Raw genomic sequence first — 21,806 nt, 5'->3', positions numbered from 1 at the left:
TCTGCAGAGAGTGACACTGGAATATTACTCAGCCATAAAAAAGAATGATATTCTGCCATTTGCAACAATATGGACGGACCTGGAGGGTAATATGTTCAGTGAAATAAGACACGCAGAGAAAGACAAACATTGTATGTTATCACTTATATGTAGAAAAAACAACAATAAAAAAGAATGAATATAAGAAACAGACTCACACATATACAGAAGCTAGTGGTCACCAGAGAGAAGATAATGGGGAGGGGAGATATGGGGGTAGGGAATTAAAAGGTACAAACTACTGTATATAAAATAAATAAGCTACAAGAACATATTGTACAGTACAACAAATATAGCCAATATGTTATAATTTTAAATGGAGTATAATCTACAAAAATATTGAATCACTATGTTGTATACCTGAAATGATTATAGTATTTTAAATCAACTATACTTCAATATTAAAATTAAAAACACCAAGAATGTATGTGCAGCTACACATGCAGAGGCACGTAAATGCAGAAGAAATGACTAGAGAACGATACGTCACATATTCAATAGGAGTTACCTTCTGGAAAGGGGCTGGTAATGGGATGTGGGGAAACGGGAATATGGGGGACTTTAATGTTTTAAGTATAGCTTGAATGCTTTACAAAGAATATTCATTCACGTATTATTCATAACAAACTAAGAAAAGAAGTAAATATAAAAAGGCTTGGCAGGGGACTTCCCTGACGGTCCAGTGGTTAAGACTCCACACTTCCACTGCAGGGGGCATGGGTTTGATCCCTGGTCAGGGAACTAAGATCCTCCATGCCGCACAGTGCGGCCAAAATCAATCAATCAATAAATAAAAGGCTTGGCAGGATACATGAAAGGGGTTAACTGATTACCTACCAGTGGAACTTTTGTGATTTTTTTTTTCATTTTTCTGGATTTTCTATTTCTTCTACGGCAAACATATATTTCTTCTTTATTAATGACAATTATTTTTATTTATAAAAAAGTCAATTAAATGCCATATGGTGAACTGCTTAAAGTTATATCAACTATGATTTACCCAATTCAGTGTCAGTATGTGTTTTGTATATTTCAGTTACATGTGCTACATAAAAAGGTATTAGAATCAAATTCTGACATCATCAAAAATTAAAGGTGCTCAAGGTAATTCAGTATATGAAAGTTTAAAATATATATCTTTATAATATTCAGTACTAAGGACTTTTTATTATTATTTGAAAAATAATAGAAATTGTATATAACATACAAAGTGCATAGTTGTCTAGTGTAATTGGTCTCCTTTGTTTTATTCTTTCCTCTACACAGAACCCGAAATGTTTCATTTTCACTGGTCTGGTCCACTAATATCATTTTAAAATGTGTATAAGAGTTTCTTCTAACAATAGAAAAAACAATTTGTAAAATAACTATGCGTTCTTCATTTATAAGACAGAATTTTGGTAATACAGGAATATTACATATCACACACATAATCACTTACAACTGATAATCTGTTATCTATATTAAATCACCGCACATTACATATTCCAAACATACTGCTGAAGTAAGTAAAGAGATTAGAAAACAGGGCAGTAACATGATTTCTTAAAGCAATCTCGTAGGAAACTAAGATTCTGTTCTATGAGGTACTCACTCAGGCTCTCAGAAGACTCAACTTTATGTGAATTGCAAAAGGCTGTTTTAAGACACCAGCTGTTCAATAAATAGATGAGTTTTACTTTGAGATTAGAATAATTTTTAAACAAAAATATTACTCCCCACTGTTTTCAGAAATGAAATACAGCTTCCCTGTTATAACACAGCAAGACACACATAATTCCTCTGGCAGTTGCCAGTTTAACTAAAAAGACCCTTCTTCTTAGTTTTGGCCGTTGATTTCTTGCTGGCATCAGGTAAGGTCTCATTTCTTTTGGCAAACCACTCAGGTAATTTTCTCTTTGAGGTTTCAGACGAAGTCTATAGGAAAGAAAGAGAGAAAAAAAAAAAATATATATATATATTTGTACTGCTGAAAATGTGTCTCAGTTGCAAAGTAACATAGGTTATTGAATATACACCCACAAGCCTTCCCTTTCCAAATAAAACAAAATAATGAGATCTACAGAATTTATTTCTGGATCCAAAAATAAACACATGAGAGACAAAATCAACTGTATCATTTTTTTAGGCAATTACCTGCCATCCTGTTAACCTATTTTTAGACACTCAAGTGTAGACTCTCATTTGGAAAGGAAAGAACTGGATATTATTTCAGATCTATGTCCCATGGTGTATTTGCTTTAGCTTGGCCAAAATGGTGAATTTAATGTTCCAAGAAAGGCATCTGCCTAAGCATGTGTACACACACACACACACAGAGTTATATTAGGCATTTAAAAAAGCATACAACTTGTACATCTACAGTGGTAGACAGACTAGGAGAGTGGTTCAAGCATCATCAGGACCTTGCAGAGTTGCTGAGACATAACAGGTACTCAAAAAACATTTGCTGAATAAATGAAAAAAAAAAAGGGTTCTGTTTCATAGACTCTTTTGAGAATCAGCTAAAAACTAGAGGTCCACTTATGAGAAAAAAGACAAACGTACACATGCACGATATTTTGCCTAATTTTAGGGGACCTGTGCACCAAATGAAGCTTCAGAACCCTAGTTAAAGGTCCCTGAAAACAAAATTAAACCCAAAGGCAGTGGTTGTGTACTTATATTATCTGTACATTAAATTTTAACAGGTAATTTAATACCTATTAAAACTTTTAATAGGTAAGTTCTATAAGCTCAAAATGGTATTAATTTGTGTCATCTCAGCTTGAACTCTAGCTCCTTAAACCAACATGATGGAGAAATCATTCTAACATGACTATACTTTGGAATCTGGGAGAGTTAATTTATTTATTGGAACTATTTGAGGGCTTTAAGGTAAGGTGGTCTCATCTAAGTTACAATGTGTCTGTTAGCCTAAGGTATACCAGTATAATTTATTCCATTTCAAGAATGAAGACTACATCTATGAATTGTTCGTTAACTGCTTGCTATGTTTTATTATGTTTTCTGTGTTTAACAGTGGCTTCAAAATATTTAAAGGTGGGAAAAAAAGTAAAAACTCCTTGACAAAAAACTGTGTGACCTTATATTTTTAAAAGGTAAAAGCTGTTAGCTATTCCAACTTAAATAAATCCAGTGCCAAAGAAAGGGCTATTCACCCTTTAGCAAAAGCTAAAGAAAAAAACCAGCCAAGATAGCAACTTTTCTCCCAGGCACCTATTTCCTCACAGGGAAGAGAAGACCAAGAGAACAGATGAAATTTATACACACTGTATGATACTACAATGTTTGACTTAGAAATAATAAGTATTAGAGATATAAAGTGGCACGGATAAAAGGCATTTGGGTAGAGATGAAACTGGCCCAGAAATACTCTTCCCCCCAGAATTTTATTATCAAAATTCATTGCAGCCACAGACAACTATCATTGCTTGCAATTAGAGTTTAAGGGCAACTGGAGGAAGGAAACCAGTTAAAACTATAACAAAGCCAAAAAGTAAAACAGAGTACAAGATCCGAACAATAACAGAGCCAAGGAAAAAACCTGAAGTCCTGTTGTAGCCGTAGCCGAATACTATGGAATAAGCAGGGACTTTAAAACCAGACAGGCTCTGTGATGACCTAGATGGGTGGAATGGGGAAGGAGGGGTGGGAGGGAGGTCCAAGAGGGAGGGGATATATGTACACATATAGCTGATTGACTTTGTTGTACAGCAGAAAGTAACACAACATTGTGAAGCAACTATACTCCAATTAAAAATAAATATAAATAAATAAAATAAGCCTAAGTAACTTAAAAAAAAACAGAACTAGGTTTGAGTTCTAACTGAGCCACTTGCTACATGTATGACCTTATGAATGTTATTAAAGCCTTGATTTCTTCACACAGAAAAAGAGAATAATAGTATATAATACTGTATCACTGGATTATTTGGAGAGTTACAAAATATCAAAACACATCCTGATTTATTCTTGGTATTCATTAATTGGTAGCTAATATCATTTCAGGTCTTTTATCTCCTATAACATTTTTATATTGATAGAATATGATATTCAGCATTTATCCTATCATTATAAAAATGAGCTTATTTCATTGAGAAAGGGGTAAAACACTTGCTTACACTGAATGTATCTTTTGAGTCTCAACAATAAGTATCTGGAGGACTTTAATTATGAGGTCTAATAACAGAAACAATGCTTTTCAGTGACTATTTCCTTCATTAGTAGAAGGCTAAAATTCCCAGCAATCATAATAGAAATTTAAGTAAGTATTTACTTAAATTTAAGTAAGTACTTACTTGGTACTCCAAGTTCTATTAATAAGCCACTATCATTAAGTTTAGAATATAAAACGTTAACTCATTTGCTGATTATATGTACCCATATATATGTAAGCAAATACGTACATTATATTTGCATTTAATTTCATCTAAAAACTAAGATAAATCTAGGTATATTAGTTATCAAGCATAATATATTTGTCATGAAAACTATTTTATTACATCAATTTTACCTGTAAATGAGAATCTACAAAGAAATCTTCAATTTTGGGATCGCTGAATGGCTGATTCCAGGAAGTTAGTTTTAGTGAATTTCTGTGACTCTCATCTTCCTGTGAAAAATCACAAGAATGTTTTCCATCAACCTTTAAAATTTGGGGGGAATACGAAATAGTTACTACATGCACTATTTCCTTAGAAAAAAACAAACTATGCCTAAAAAAGCAAAGCTTAAGAAAATTCATATTATTCTGAGGTACTCAATTTTAACAATGATTATAATAATATTACCCCCCCCCAGCATTTTTCCTGAGTATCTTAAAGTAGTTTATAAAAATGTTGTATGTTTTAATTTATAATGAAACTCAGTGGCAGGGCATGAGACCTCTCTCTCTCTGTCTCTCTCTCTCTGTCTCTCTCAGGCAGTCAAGAAAAATAAGATGGAAAAAAGTGACATATGAGGAGAGGGTTCTGGGAAGATGGTGGCAGCAGCAGCATAGTTTTTTAATCTCTCTGAATCCCAGCATTAAAACAGATAGAATTAGGGAGCAAAACCAAAAATTCATCATCTACATTTACAAAGAAACTAAGTTTATTAAAGGTATCCTCAGGAAACTGAAACTACAAGCATGTGAGGAAAAACCACCAACAGCCCTAAGACCTGCATGGTACAGCATCTGTGTAGGAGAAAGCAGAGGCAGGCAGTGAGGTGCCTGAGAACAGGAGAACCAAACAGCCCACAGCTATACACTGGAAAGGTTTCTTTGAGAACAGCATCTGAAAAGTGGGAGTGCCTTTGCCCAACCCAACAGCAGGCGATGGAAAAGGGTCCACAGCAGTGTCTTAAGTGACTAGAGCAGCTGGCACCTATGAACTTCCAGGTGAAGGCCTGACACTGAGAACTGCTGGGGTTAAATCAAAATCAAGCAGGACGGGTATAATAGAGGCAAAGGGAAGAGAAAGCCCAAGTAAAAGTAGCAGAACGGGGTATGTCATAAACCAAGTTTCCCTATTTTAAATGCTACACAAAAACAACAGGAGAGCTCTGGGAACTTGGAAAAACTATCCTGAAGCATGCCGTCTTTTGAAAGTGCAGGAAAACTAATGTCACACAAAAAGGAGCAACAGAAAGTTATGAGGTCAAATCTGACACCGACTTGCTAAGATATAGAAAACTGTAACCTCCTAAAATGAGCTGAAAAACATTAAGGAAATAATTCAAAACAAACATCATAAATTAAAATCAGAAAAATTCAAAAGTGAGGGGAAAAGCTCTGGAAAGAATTAGAAATAAAAGAAAAAATTATACAAGTGAATATTAAACTATAAAGAACATAGCAATAAATACAACAGATTGTGTCCAAACAGAAATAGAAGGTGAAAAAGAAGAAAAGTTTAATTTAAAGAGAAATGAAAAGCCAAAAAGAATTCATGAGAAGTGACAGATATTGTAGCTCAGTAAAGAAAGAAGATCCAACATATAGAGAGCAGAAATCCATTAAGAAGAACTACAAAGCAATGGGACAAAAATACTGAAAAGTAAAATTTTAAAAAACTTCCTGAAATAAACAAAAATTTTAAATCTACAATTTAAGAAAACTTTCCAGAAATAAAAAAAAACTACACATTTAAAGAATCCACTGTGTACCTTCGTATATTGAATCAGAACTACCATTATCAAGACATAATGTTCCTCCAGTAAACATAGGCATGACTGAGCTTCTATCTTAACCTCAGTCACAATAGATGTAAACCTAACAATGCATCAACTAGTAAGAAGAATTTGTTTTGACATTATTTTTTATTAGAAACCTCATAATCATAAGATGAAATAGACTAAGGGATACAATCCAGGTCAGTAGAGAAGATGAAGGTTAACACATGAAGGATCCTGAAACCAGGCCTCCAACAGACTCTACAGTGTTCAGAGTAGCTTTCTATACTGCAAGGCAGACGAAAGAAAAACACTTTGGCTGGCTCACTCACCCCTTAATCTACTTCCTAGCCCCCATATTCTTGTTCCCCTAAATGGGGAAAAAGAAAAGGCTGAATCCGGTAGGCTTAATTTCCACCCACCCCCCACAAAATACCTCCACTCTTTTTTCAGAATATGATGTTATTTCAATAGGAGGAAAGCAATAATATTAATGTGTGGTTATAACAGTATTTCACTATAAATGTGCTTCAATATTCAGGAAAAATAACAAGTTACACCTTTTCCTATTGACATATACAGTTGGGAAAAAAATAAGGTCTTAGGCACCTGGTATAGATTTCAGAAATAAAAGGCTGGGAATAGCAGCCAAATTTCACTACCACCTGCCCAACGTGTACCTCCTTTAATGCCCTTTTTTTTTTAACATCTTTATTGGAGTATAATTGCTTTACAGTGGTGTGTTAGTAATGCCCTTCTTAGAGCTAATTCAATTGCCAAAATAATGTAAAGAATTCCTTAATAAAATTTCATTAGGTTATCTAGTACATGACTATATACAAATCTAACTGAAGGACAGAATTTTAAAAGATCAGTTCCTCTTACTTTTTAAGCTATTGAGAAAAGGAGTTTAACTGTTGGAAATCCTATAAAGATTACTTAGAACTGAAATAAAGTCCCTAATTCTCTAATATAAATAGTAGCAACCACCTGCCACCATGCTGAATTTATCATCTAGGAACTAAAGTAATTTTTGAGTTAATTATAGTTTTCACAAACTTTTATCATGGAACTTTAGACCTGGAAGATATTAAAGGTCAAATTTTCAAGTCTTTGCAATCATTTAGTAGAGTCACAATGTCAAAGAATAGTTATTCTCTGATGACTATTTATTTATCTCATATAACACACAGAGCAATAATATTCAAAGCATTTGATTTTAATAAAATATACCGTGTAAAAATAATACTAAACTCATGGTCTTTCTCTGATCATGCAAAAAGTGCACTGGGATATGGCCAGGACCATGAGCAACAATTATCCTTGTACCTGAGAGATTCACTATAACAGGAACAGAGCCTGAGGAGTAACAGAATGATAGACAAATTCCAATATCTGGGGAGGTATATATCATAGAATTTGGTCTTATTTTCATTAACCACATAAACTACCATATGCTTACAGCCAATATTAAATAGGTATCTATGAAAGAAAGAGAATTTCCAGACTATATAGTCAATATAAGGTAGAGGTAAAATTTAAGCTGACATTCCCATACAATAAGCTAAATAGATGGACTACATTCCTCTTTTCCCGCTGTTTAAAAAATCTCTTTTCTCAGATCGGATTTATGAAAAGCAACGGAAATACAGCACCGAGATTTTCTAAAAAGTAACCTTCTATCAGAATTTATAACAGTTCAAAAAATACAGCATTCTGGTATTAAGATATGCAAATTGAGCGATCTGACACTACATGAAAATTCTACATATAATTAACACCTTGGTATTAGTGCCCACTTCTTCCTTCTTTCTCTTAGAATTTGAACAGCTCTCTTCAGAGTTGGGGAAACATCTCTTTTTGCTGGAATCACATGAAGATTGGCATAGCATCCTGTTTTCGCAGCCTTTTTCCAGGATCTCAGTTGCCATGTAGATAAGGTAGGTGTCAATGTTTTCAGGAACATACATTCTAATTAGTTTAATTTTATTTGTATCTGTAAAGGATGAAAAAAAAAAGATTTAAAAATAAATTACACAGAACACTGCAGAAAACCTATGAGCTGGAAATAGTGACATGTTTTGTAGAAAGGAAGGAGGAAGGTGGCCAAAGAAAATGTTCCTCTTTCAAATGCCTATCCCCTTACAGAACAGAAATGGAGTAAAACATGTCCCCTCACTCCTGCACCACCTGCACCCCTGCTTCCAAGACCCAGAGTCAGGTCAGGCTATCGACTCTGCTTAACTTTTGTTTCAAACCGTCGTTTGAGGGCTGCCCTGAGAATCAAAACCACCATCCACAGAAATTCCAAATATCAATTATAAGTTAATTTTTTGAAAATAATTTAGCCTTAAAATAGAAGCTAATCATACTTGTAAATAAGATGCTAATAAAAAGGATTCTTTCAATGGCTATCGAAGCATAACAAAACACGTCAACTATTTAAAATGCCTATTATTTAAATAAGTTTTCTGGGAAAGATATTTTATTTTCAGATCTTATTTGCCCTAACTTTCCACACAAGTAAGTGCTGAAAATATCTATTGGAGAGTGAAATAATGAGCACTGCCTGCATTCTTTCAGTGCTTAGAAGAGATCATATTACCCCTGCTTTTGTGGCAGGTCCCTTGGAAGCCACCCTTAATTTTCTAGTTACATGCACATAAATAATGAAAGAACAAAATTATTAAAAATACTTTCCAGGTACCTCATTAAATACTTTGCTTCATTTATTATTAAGCATAGTTAGAATCTCAACTCCATAAAAAAAGCAGCTTAAAGTCATGTAAACATGGAAGAAGCTAAAAGAATAAAAAGGTACAGAATTCCTTAAAATATTGTTACAAGGACAAAACCTACTTAGCAAATAAGATAGCATGAAAATAATAGATATAATTTCTCAATTCAGAAATACTCTATTTTTAAGATTAAGATTATGCCATAATAAAATATAGAAAATTCTCAATTCAAGATTGTGCAAAATTTAAATGCCAACAAACTTGTTCATTAAAACACCAAATTACGTGATATGGCTACAGTTAAGTAAAAGGTGAAATATCATATCTGAATCATTAGTATGGCATAGATATCTTCATTTCTTATTATAATTTATAACTCAACAATGTTTCCTCCAATAAGAGAACAAATAGTTTTTTATTAAGGAAAAATACAAATTCAAAAATACAATTTCACATCAATAAATGATATATTACAGACTATAACCATACAATCAAAACAAATAAAGTTTAGAGCTCATGATACTTATCTTTCTCAATTTTGGCTTTGGAAGTAAATTACAATAATATATTTTTTCGTATTATTTGTACAACCTATATACAGTGTATTGACAGAAAGATGAAATAAGTGTTTAATAAGTATAATTTAAATTCCATTGTTCTCTGGAATTTCAATTTAATATTTAACTGAATGAAAATTTATTTGCTATACTCAGTGTATAATAGTAAAGACAATAGGGAAAAGGGAAAAAAAGTGCACAAACTCAGAGAATACTGCATACTATCAAACAGCTCATCAAAGATATATCTTTCTCTAAATCCTGAGAGACAATACATACATAAAGGAAAAAATAATTCTAGGGTATTAAAATCAAGAAGGCATCTGAGTCTTTGACTTTCTCTAAAATACTATTTCATTCTGCATTGGAGAAAGAGAGGTTTTATACAATCCCAATTCTAACCCTGCAATTAATTACTGTTGTCCTTCCTCTTCCTTAATTTCTAGCAAAATGGTTGCTGAAGTTAGAAAGACTGGAGAATGACCAGGAGAGCTTGCTGGCTTCCTCACAAGATGACTCACAGCTAAGTGACCCTGGATATTTTATCGCAGTACAGGATTTGGCCCTCACGTTTTCAGATTTACAAACCTACTTTAACCTTAATAGAGCCACATTAACCAAGCTCACAAAATGCCAATTCATTAATTTCCAATTATGAATTCACAACTATCATATAGATAAGTACCCAGAATAGCAAGACTAGAGCATATTTTCCCTATAGACAGACCTACACGGGAAATCAAATCATAACCAGAAAGCTGTGATACAGAAGCAGAATTAGTTGTTAAGGTATCTCCCTCAAATAAGATCTTGACATAAGCTATCAACAGGCCCTGAAAACACTTGGAAGTCTCATTGACCAGGATTAGAAATTGCATATTTCTTTCCTTTAAATAGTTGGCAGTACAACTTTAACATGGTACAGTAAAAAGAGAAACTTCGGTTTCCTGGAACTAACTTAGAGGACCACTGCCCAAACTTGCCTCTGTCTCTCTCCTTGCCTCCAAGGTTGAGCAATGGAAGGAGAGATGGAGGTATCCTTCAGTCAAGTCTTGCTCAAGCCTAGAACAAATGCTGCCTTCGAAGGTGACTTAAATACCTTTGTTCTGATCAGTTAAGTATAGTATTAATTGTGATCTGTTTTCCCTTACTTCTAAATCTGGGGGGAGAACTGTATACTCGTTTCTGAGTGGGAAAGAATTTGAGGTAATAAGTTTAACTATTTGCACTGCAGCTTTGGAGATAAGGCTTTTTGTACGTCCACTGCTCTGTCCCAACAGTCAAAAAAAACATCAGATTTACTGAATTATAACACACCTAGTTTACATTTGTACATTAGGGTGTGAAAGTCCTTCTAATCCACCTCATCTTTACTTTTGTAAAAAAGGGATCATAACTTTAAAATAGGCATATTTTTAAATTTTCTGCAAGGCAAACAAAGGGGCTTGATCTCCTTGAGCACAGTTGAGGTTCTGTAGCAAAGTGACAGGAGAAAACCCTTCTACAAGGGGCCCAAGAGAACTCAGTCCATCCCTTCAATGCCACAGTGCCTGACACTATTGACTGTACTGATGAGAAAGGCTACTTAGGTAAAACCAGTGACAGGGAATCAGAAAAAAACTAAGTCAGTGAGCTATGGGGAATGAATGTGTTTTTTTCAAGTGATGAAGTAGAAATTAGAAAAGGATGAAAGAGCACTGTTTGGGGGATGGGTGTGGAAGTTGTAACCTGAAGCTGAAAAAAAAAGCCAGAATTTCTCAGACTCAGACTTCTCTCTGAGTGATAATGGGAAGAAAGGTTGTTTTTCTAAAACAATAAAAAGCATTACAAAAGTAAAGTTTTCACAGTAGCATAAAGGGTTAATGCGATCAGAGTGAAAAATATTAGTGGATTGCTTGTTTACTTCATCTGGGTTCAATGACTCAAGTCATTAAGGCTGCAGACCAAGGTCATGGTTATCACCTGAGTTGATGGGAGGGTTTCGGATAACATCAGCAATAATCTTCTGAATCTCTGGAGTCAGACCTGCTCGCTCCATATCGAGTGGGTAGCCAGCTTGCACCGCTTGGGACAAGTGCATGCCAACTGCTGCGAGAGGCAGAATCCTGTTCTCAGCTACACTCTTCTAGAGAAATAGCAGCAAAACAACCAGTGAGTTTTTTTTAAGTTTCCACTGTACTGTATAGAAATACAAGGTTCAAAACCTTCAGGTAGTAAATGTTCACTGAGAAATAAACAGTGGACTAAACCTTCATTTAAATTTCTCATTTTAACTAATTCTTTAAAATGACTCACATGCTAGAACTCCACAGTTGCTACTTTTTATACTTATTATATTGAATAAAGCAAAATCACCCAGGTTTAGCTAAGAAATCAATCCTCATCCCTCTGTAATTATTCACCTTAAAAACCTATTAGTGACAGAGAGTAGTCATTCTACGTAAGTCTAATAGCTGCCACAACCTTTTAAAAATACAGTAAACTGAAACCCAATAATGTATATACTTGAAATAACACACGGTACTTCAGTTACATGAATTTCCAGGAAGACAAATCATAAAATGCTTAGCAATAACATAAGGCTCCAAATGTACTCTAGAAAAGGTTCTCAAGAAGAGTTTAAAAAGTGCTTTAAATTGGCTCTATTCATAAAATAATAATAACCACAATTTACAAGTGGCTGTCATCATTTGCCTAGCATTGAATTTAACATGAATTGTGCTAAATTAAGGACACTGTTACATATTTATGTAGCTTTTAAACAAATGTAGCTCCAAATCCATTTAAGATGTCTGTTAGATAAAACATTCTTTTAAACATTCAGAAAGTTTAGTCACTCAGCTCAAAATTATTTCATGACACTCTTTTATAACACACCTTGAAAGTCTGAATTTGGACTGTATTTGTATGAATGCTGATATTTTCACAAAATAGAGCATTTAAAGCAATATTTTCATCCTTCAAAGGAAGGTTTTAAGTTACTTTCACTAAATGTCTACACTTTTTCTACTAGAAGATGTGTACCATGTGTGCATAATGTCAGGGTTATTTGATACCAGGCATCGTATTACCTAATTGTATTATTCCTCCTGATTAATTAGTCCTTAGGCATGTTTAATTTTGTGGGTAACTGGCAAGACCCTCTCAGACTCCTAGGATGTACAGATAATTACACCACAATATTTCACAATAATATACAACCAAATAATAGCAAAAGACACAAATGAAGATATACCACTCCTCACATTTTTAACCATGAATATGTAATATAATACATGAAACTTCATATCCTGGCTAAGTATGAGAATACAATTTATTTTAAAAATTTGGAGGCTATTCCATATTTTCTTAGTAATTATATACAGTTATACCATACATATTTGGTCAAATTGTGTTTATACAAGCATGTTTTACATGTACATGTAAGTTACTGTTTAAATAAGAGAATGAACTTAAAATTCCTATTTATCATGTAATATGTTTCAAAAATAGTTCAATGGAATTATTTGGTTCTTTGTGTAATGGCTTTTGTACTTTTAATTAAGGAGTTTGGCTATGTAAGTAGAACATATATTAAGTGACTACAATAAGCTATGGACTGTTTATTCTTATTTATATTGGATATTAACCAGAATAGAAAGTGTGTAACACAGCCTAGTGGATGGAGACACAGAACAGGAAAAGCAGGCCCTGGACCATACAGCCTAATCTAAACCAATTTAACATCAGAGAGGACAGGAATGCAAATTAGTGAAACTTAGCTGGAAGCCTCATTCTGTCCCTATTCCACTAAGATATCCTCTTCATTTTGTATATTTAAAAACTCTCAACAGCCTTAAGGACTTATGCCAAAACAATGAAGAAACATTAAGCATGGCCATTTTTCACAGTAATCAGATTTTTTTCAAAGAGCATCAAGCAGACATGGTTTAAAAAAAAACAGAACATTACACTAGAGGAGATAGAGTGAAAAGCAAGTTTGTTATTTTTTTTTAACTTATTTCTAGCTTCTTCGACATCCTTCAGAGATATTCTATGCACTTTTGTATACATACCCAAGGATATGTGAATATATAAGCATGCAAATACATATACATACACATTTATGTATGTTTTTCACAGTGCTATGCATCTTCCTTTTTTTACTTAACAATGTATCTTGGAGATTATCTCTTATCAGTACATACAGTAATCGTTTTTTAACTATTAATCCCATTAAAAAAAATGGAGTCTTAAAATATGGCTGCTCCAATATCCCTAAGCTATAAATGCGTTTATCAGTACCTCTGATACAACCTCTATAAGATAATCATGGTCAAACTATACTTGCTGTTTTTACTTAATTAACAGAAAAGGGCTTAGCAGAAAAAGCAAATGACATTCTGTTCTAAAATTAATTATAAAATGAAACCACATAAAATATTCTAGGATTAGAAGAAATGTATCCCAAGTCTCAACTTTGATATTGAAAAGCTGATAAAACACGTTTAGATAAACTTAAAAATTCCCTCTAACTTGAAAGTAACACTTACCAAACACATTTTCTTTTCTTGGAATAAAGAATATGTGATGGCTGCAGACTGTGAAAGTGAGCTTGCTTTATTTTTCACCACCAGACTTTTCTTCTGTTCTTGTGGTTTTGTACTTGAAAAGAGGTCTGTCTACAAAATTTTAAATGTAGCACAAATGATCAAAAATAATATCAATATAATGATTGATAGAATATCAACATGATCATTAGCTATTAGCGAAAAAAATAACATAAATAAAACCTCTAAGGAACAGCTCCAAATTCCCTTTTTATGAGGAGCTCAAAAAGTTTTTTTTATTTTTTACATATTGATTTTAAAAGGTAAAATAAGGCTAGAGGGAATAAGTTTTGAATAAAATATTTGTAATTACAAACATGGTTGTAAAACTAGAAATTCCTAGTCTTCCCTTTAAGCCAATAAGAGGGACTAAAAATGAACTACAATGTGGACCACTCTGCCTCTAAATTAGTCCCCTAATCCCCCAGAAGTGAATAGTGAATGAATGAATGAAGCTTTAATTTCTATCTACATTTGAAAGTAAAATAATTTCTTAGTCTAAAATACAGTACTTATTCAGATTTAAAAACGAAACCTCTCAACAAAATAAACCGACATAAGCAGGTTTGACAACTATTACTTCAGAATCATCTTAAAAATTAGGTAACTAGTGGTTATCAGTGGGGAGAGAGGTGGAGGAAAGGGCAAGATAGGGGAAGGGAGTTAAGAGGTACAAACTACTGGGTATAAAACAAATAAGTTACAAGGATGTAATGTACAGCACAGGGCATATAGCCAATATTTTATAATAACTTTAGAGTATAATGTATAAAAATATTGAATCACTATGTTGTACATCTGAAACTAATATAATATTGTAAGTCAACTATACTTCAATTTAAAAAAATAGGTAATTAACATGTTTTTATAACTGATTTACTACAGAAACTATCTGATTCATTTTCTAAGTGTCCAGCATAGAAATGAAAAATGCTGCTTTTGAAGGGTGTTTTGTAATTGTCAAAAAAAGTTTATTCTCTCAGAGCTCCTGCAAACCATAGTATTTTACCTGAAGACTATTTATTTGACAGAAATGTTTGATGACTTCCAACAGAGGGGCCAACATTCTGGCTTTGCCTTCAGAAACACCATCGATCCTTTTCACATTTTCAACTGTAGTAGGTCTGTCGTTTAAAAAAATTAAAGTCAAGAAACCACTGAAACGTTACCACTCCAGCAACACAGCTAATAGATATTTAGCTTCAATACTGACACTCAATAAACATGGATTTTTTTCCAGCAACCAAAAACAGTGTATAAAACAAGTAATTGTGTTTTATGATTCTTAGAGGACAACTAAGAGGCTAAGAAACTCAGAAGAAAATCTTTCATTATTTACAAAGTTTTTACCTGTAACAATAAACTAGCTAACTAACTACTTCAGGCTTTTAATAGTTCTTATTGTATCCAATATGAAGAGAATGTCTGATGTCTTCTTTCTAAAAATCTGCCAATCTAATGATTACTCCTTTTCCTTTAAATATCTTCACTGAATATTAAAATGTGGTCTTTGGATATTTATTTTTAATGAAATAATTATTATAAGGTATATGCACTATGTAACATTATTAGAAAATTCTTCTCTAAAGTAACATCTCTTGAATGAAATTTAGCAACAGAAACAATTTTTGAAGAGGAAGTATACAAGATGAGTACAATCACCAAGCAACAATTCTTTGGAAATAATTTCTTCGAAATATTTATTGACCACCTAGTGATTATTAGGCATTGTGCTAGGTACTTTGGAAAACACAAAAAGATGAGGAATATAACATCTTCATCACAGAGTTTAAAATCTAGAAGACACATATACATGAATACCAATAATAACAAAAAAATAAAGCATTATGTAATAAGTGCCATAGAATCATCTTTTAAATTTACATTTAAAAGTCCTTTATGAATTCCACAGAGGAATCACTTTGCTGATAAGAACATGGAAGGTTTCATGGAGCAAATAACAATAAAGCCAGATCTTAAAGGATTTCCTAATAGGAGTTTTGGGAAATCAAGGAAACTACAAGTCAGAAGCAACATTGTAAATAAGTATATCGAAGTTGAAAAGGAGACAAACAAATGGTAAACCATCTAGGTAAGATTAAGCATTAAAATTCTGTGACTCAGATGGAAAAGAAGGTTTAAGTCCATAAATGGAAGGCCTTGAATTGTGGGCTAAATAAGTTAAGACAGTGGGAAACTAGTTAAGCAGAAGTACAACATGATAAAGATTAATTTGGTATTCATATATCAGAGGTATTTGGTATTCATATATCATATTCATATATCAGAGAGAGAGAGAGGCTGAAGAAAGAAAGAGTAACTAGTTAGAGGCTTTTGCAACAGTAAAAGGATAATGGTCTGAACTACCATGGTGTCACTAAAAAAAGAAAAGCATAGACAGACACAGAAGAAACACTGAAATGAAAAAGTCTAAAAACTATATAATAAGAGAAAGATGGGAATACATGTTAGAAGAGTAACAGTAACATCAGAGGTATTAAACAGGCGTGACTAGGAACATGATAGTATGACTAACAAAAATAAGGAATTCAGAAGGAAGAGTTTTGGCATTTGCATGAAATGCATGTACGGAGGGTTGGTGGGTAGTGAGTTAGATTTTATATACACTGGATCTGATTGCTGAAAACAGTTGGTTTCATGTGGGACTAAAGCTCAGTGAAGAAACAGACCATTGGCAGCAACATGGGAGATTTAGGAACCACCTCTTGGATGTGACTGCTGGAGCCATAGTCATATTATCGCTAAATGATGTATTTTACAAATCTATTATGTTAGAAGAAAATAAGTTAGAAATATGCAAATAGTTTACCTCATTTGGGCCATATCCACCAGTATCTTGTTTGTTGCCAGAATAGCTGGAGGAACATTCATTTTATTGGCATGTTTCTGCCTAGCTTCCACCAATTTGCCATATAATGTAGTCTGAACGAAAAGCAAAGAAACAACATTTGTTTAAATGTACTTAGAAAAATCCAGCCCTTTATTTTTAGAGCTTCAGATATTACATTTCCTCCTTAGGATGAAAAATGAACTGTATCTTAGACTCTTAGCTAAAGAACAATTTTTTAAATACTGGCAAGAGAATTTTAAGCATGCATAGACTCATAACTATCTTCTCAAAAACGAACTGCCGTTTTACAAAAGCCATACCTGAGTCTCCTGCTCTTTGGCTGAAATAACAGGTTCTGAGGACTTGTAATATTTTCCTGGTGATGGCACCATGATGCTAAAACATTTAAAAGAAAAGAAATAATAAAAGCTTTTCTTTCTCCAAGTTCACTTTTTATTTTGCCCCCAGAATGAGAATATCTTTCCAAATCAATATTAACATTTATTTGTCACAATACCAGTAAGGCAACTATTACTTAAATGACAGCCTAGATTTTAAACATTTTGTATCAAATACATTCATTATAGAGGTAAAGTTAAAACTATGATTTGAGTCAATCACAAAATTGGTGCAATTAAGAACAGCATTTGCCTCCTCCTCCTCAATCAAATACTTTGAAAGAAAATACTCCTTATCTATACCAAAGTAAAATTTTTTCTAACCAAGAATGATACAATCTATAATTCTTCTCGTGACAGCACTATTTTTTGGCTGTTGAAGAACATTAGCATGGAATTAATCAAATTATTCACATTTTTCTTCAGAATCAAACTAAAAAAAAATAAGCCAAAAGGAGTAATTTTGCCTTTGACGCCTCGAAAGAAGAATTTAAAACACCCAATTAGTAATTAACATGGTATGAAAGGCGCAAGACAGCAAACTAGATAGAAAACCAGGTTTTACAAGAGGCAACTCCACGGATAAATTAATTATAAAGAGGAAAAGTTACAAAAATGAAATTGTATAGAATAGCCTATGTAAAAGGTGTCAAATTTAAATAAATTTCTGCTTTTGGGGGGGAAGAGAAGAACATGTTTGATATTTAAGAAATGTTTATAAATTTCCCTGTTTCAAGAATTAAAAATTTATAGTGTAAAGTAAGACTTCATTTTTACAATTATCAGATTTTATCACTAGAATAAAGAGATTTGAACATGAGGAAAGAAAACTCCAGTTCAAAGAATTAGTCATAGCAGGTGACTCAAGACAACTATAAATTTGTTTTAAATAATAAGATATTTACCTTTATCTTAGTATTTATGGAAATCTTTATACTAATGGACTATTTGCAAATTGGTATGTTAAATTATTTCACAAAAAATTTTATTATCATATATACTGGCAAAATTCTGTGTAACATATCCCTGAAGCAGAAAAGTATGTGGAAAATGTTTGCTAGAAAATGTTTTGCCTATGAATGCTATTACAAGTGCACAGAAGAAAAGTACAAAATATATAATGAGGGACTTCCTGGTGGTGCAGTGGTTAAGAATCTGCCTGCCAATGCAGGGGACACGGGTTCGAGCCCTGGTTCGGGAAGATCCCACATGCTGCGAAGCAACTAAGCCCCTGCGCCACAACTACTGAGCCTGTGCTCTAGAGCCCGTGAGCCACAACTACTGAGCCCACGTGCCACAACTACTGAAGCCCACTCGCCTAGAGCCCGTGCTCTGCAACAAGAGAAGCCACCGCAATGAGAAGCCCGTGCACCGCAATGAAGGGTAGCCCCCGCTCGCCGCAACTAGAGAAAGCCCATGTGCAGCAATGAAGACCCAATGCAGCCAAAAATAAATAAGAATAAATAAATTTATTTTAATAAAAAGGAATCTCAGTAAGTCTGGAATAAATTATGATAGAAAAATCATGAAAATCTTTAAACAAACCCCAAAATATATAATGAATATCATTGAAGAGATAAGTGGAAATCTTGTAACCATGAATCAAGAAAAGACTGCTATACATGATTAAAGAAAGAGAATAAGAACAAATAGTTCTTACAAATTAAAAATTTGATATCTAAAATTAAAATGTCAACAGATGGGAGGGGATATAAAGTCAAGGAACTCTCCAAGAGAGTAAACAAATAAAAACAGATTGAAAATAGGAGAAAATAAAAATTAATAATAGCTTACTCAGCCATTAAAAACAACGAAATAATGCCATTTGCAGCAACATGGATGGACCTGGAAATTTTCACACTAAGTGAAGTAAGTCAGACAGAGAAAGACCAATAGCATTATGATATCGCTTATAAGTGGAATCTAAAAAAAAAAAAAGTGATACAAATGAACTTGTTTACAAAACAGAAACAGACTCACAGACTTAGAGAATGAATTTATGGTTACCAGGGAGGAAGGGTTGGGGAGAGGGGTAGATTCAGAATTTGGGACTGACATGTACACACTGCTATATTTTAAAAAGATAACCAACGAGGACCTACTATAAAAAAAAATTAGTAATTGGAACACTAAACAAGTAAAGAAAATAAAAAAGAGAATTATTAACATCAAGGAAAATTAAGAGTGGTGACCATAATAACACAGATTGCCTTAGTGTTATATAATATTTGAGTAGATACAATAATGTAAAAACAAATTATTAATTTGACCAAAAACTGAAATATAATTTTGTTCTAAGGAAGGCGGGGGTGACATTGATGGAGAAGAAATGAAGGGAAGGGGATACGGGAGACAAGCCCTAATTTACCATTATAGGATATCAACAGAAAATTTCTAAAACTGGTAAGTCAAAAAAATAGTAATCTAAGCATGTCACTTAGAAATACGGAGGCAACCTCATACCTGTCAGAATGGCTACCATCAAAGAGTCTACAAATAACAAATGCTGGAGAGGGTGTGGAGAAAAGGGAACCCTCCTACACTGTTGGTGGGAATGTAAATTGAGGCAACCACCATGGACAACAGTATGGAGGTTCCTCAAAACACTAAAAATAGAGCTACCATACGATCCAGCAATCCACTCCTAGGTACACAGCCAGAAAAAACAAAAACACTAATACAAAAAGATACATGCACCTCAATGTTCACTATTTACAACAGTCAAGATACGGAAGCAACCCAAATGCCCATCAACAGACAAATGGATAAAAAAGATATGGTGTAGATACATACAATGGAATATTACTCAGCCATAAAAAAGAATGAAATTCTGCTATTTACAACAACATGGATGGACCTAGAGAATATTATGCGTAGTGAAATAAGTCAGGAAGAGAAAGGCAAATACTGTATGATATCACTTGTATGTGGAATCTAAAAAATAATACAAATGACTGTATATGCAAAACTCACAGGTTTTGCACCAAAGGGAAGAGGGAAGAGGGGAGGGGCTAATTAGGGGTATGGGATTGAAAGATACAAACTACTATATATAAAATATATAAGCAACAAGGGTGTATTTTATAGTACAAGGAATTGCAGCCATTATCTTGTAATAACTTTTAATGGAGTATAATCTGTAAGAATACTGAATCACCTGAAACTATATTGTAAATCAACTATACTTCAATTTTAAAAAAAAGGAAAGATGAGGTATTGTCAACAATAGCCCTCTTTCTTAGCCTTTTCTCCACTTTTTTTCAGCCTTTCAAGGAGAAATGTACAATAAATATTAATAAAATATATGCTGAAAAGGTGTTTGTTTTTTTGGCCGCATTGCACAGCAGGTGGGATCTTAGCTCCCCCAGACCAGGGATCGAACCCACGCCTGCTGCATTGGAAGCGCAGAGTCTTAACCACTGGACTGCCAGGGAAGTCCCAAAAAGGTGTTTTTAAAAAAAGAAATGTGGAGGCCAATACCATAGAAACTGGTCAGAAGATCTGAGGGTGATTGCTTCTATAGAACACAACAAAATGGGTTTGAGAAGGGTGTGAACTGGTGTGCTTTGTTATATGCCTTTAAGTCTCAACTGACTTTTAAAAACATTCACATGTATTATTTTGATGAAAATTCAAATGAAATTTAAAGTAATAGTTATGGATATGTAAGCATCCTTTTCACTTCTGTACACTAAGCCCATATATTAAAATTAACTTCTGGACCACTCGACAGTTGTCTCAAACTTAGTATGTCTATCACTAAACTAATTTAACCTCATCCCCTAAACATGCAGCCCTTCAAACCTGTCTTCCTCTTACATAGCCCAGTGAAGGAAATGGCAGCACTCACCCACCATCAAAGACAAAAACCCAAGCTTCACAGTCAAGTTCTCCATCTTCCTTAACCTGCCTATCTTTTCAATCACCGAGTCCTAGCAATTCCATCTCCTAAATATCTTACAAATCTCCCTCTCCCCACCCACTGCCACTTCCCTCGACTAATCTACCATAGCCTCTTGCAAACAACACAACAACAGCCTCCCTATTTGTGTCTCTACAACTATGATCCCCCTGCAGTCCATTCCCTCCACAGACAGGGTCATCTACCACGGGTCGGCATGCTACGGATGCACAGGCCAAATCTGTCTGTTCTGGTAAGGCTTGTAGTTAAGAATGGCTTCTTCTACATTTTTTAATAGTTAAAAAAATCAAGAGGAAAACATTTTATGGCATGTGAAAATTATATGAAAATTATATGAAAATTATATGAAAATCAAATTTCAGTGTCCCTAAATAAAGTTTTATTGGAACACAGCCATACTCATTCATTTACATATCATCCATGGCTGCTTTGAGGCCACAACGGCAAAGCTGTGTAGTTGAGACGGAGACCACATGGCCCTCAAAGCCTAAATTATTTCCTATCTGATCCTTCATGTTTGTCAACCCCTGTTCTCAACCATAAATTTGATCATGTC

At 33.7% G+C, this 21,806-nt stretch overlaps 1 protein-coding gene across 5 annotated transcripts in view; it reads right to left on the bottom strand.

Annotated features, from left to right (window-relative positions):
* Positions 1-200: 200 nt before the first annotated feature.
* WRN (WRN RecQ like helicase) overlaps positions 201-21,806 on the bottom strand; it is a 138,221-nt gene continuing 116,615 nt past the window's right edge. For 2 of the 5 annotated variants that reach the window (XM_082680305.1, XM_082680306.1), the window contains exons 28-35: positions 17,251-17,326; positions 16,910-17,022; positions 15,089-15,203; positions 14,023-14,151; positions 11,453-11,615; positions 7,977-8,191; positions 4,556-4,687; positions 201-1,956 (exon numbers count right to left, since the gene is read on the bottom strand). In XM_082680305.1, the coding sequence (XP_082536431.1) occupies positions 1,837-1,956; positions 4,556-4,687; positions 7,977-8,191; positions 11,453-11,615; positions 14,023-14,151; positions 15,089-15,203; positions 16,910-17,022; positions 17,251-17,326 (1,063 nt within the window). In that variant the 3' untranslated portion in view covers positions 201-1,836. Of the gene's footprint in view, positions 1,957-4,555; positions 4,688-7,976; positions 8,192-11,452; positions 11,616-14,022; positions 14,152-15,088; positions 15,204-16,909; positions 17,023-17,250; positions 17,327-21,806 lie in introns of those variants that run through there. The other 3 variants (XM_082680307.1, XM_082680308.1, XM_082680309.1) reach the window with 2 other exon arrangements.

The sequence above is a fragment of the Grampus griseus genome, assembly GCF_964374135.1.
Source record: "Grampus griseus genome assembly, chromosome: 21".
NCBI classification, from domain to species: domain Eukaryota; kingdom Metazoa; phylum Chordata; class Mammalia; order Artiodactyla; family Delphinidae; genus Grampus; species Grampus griseus.
The sequence above is the reverse complement of the archived record's forward strand: the minus strand, read 5'-3'. Positions and strand labels throughout refer to the sequence as shown.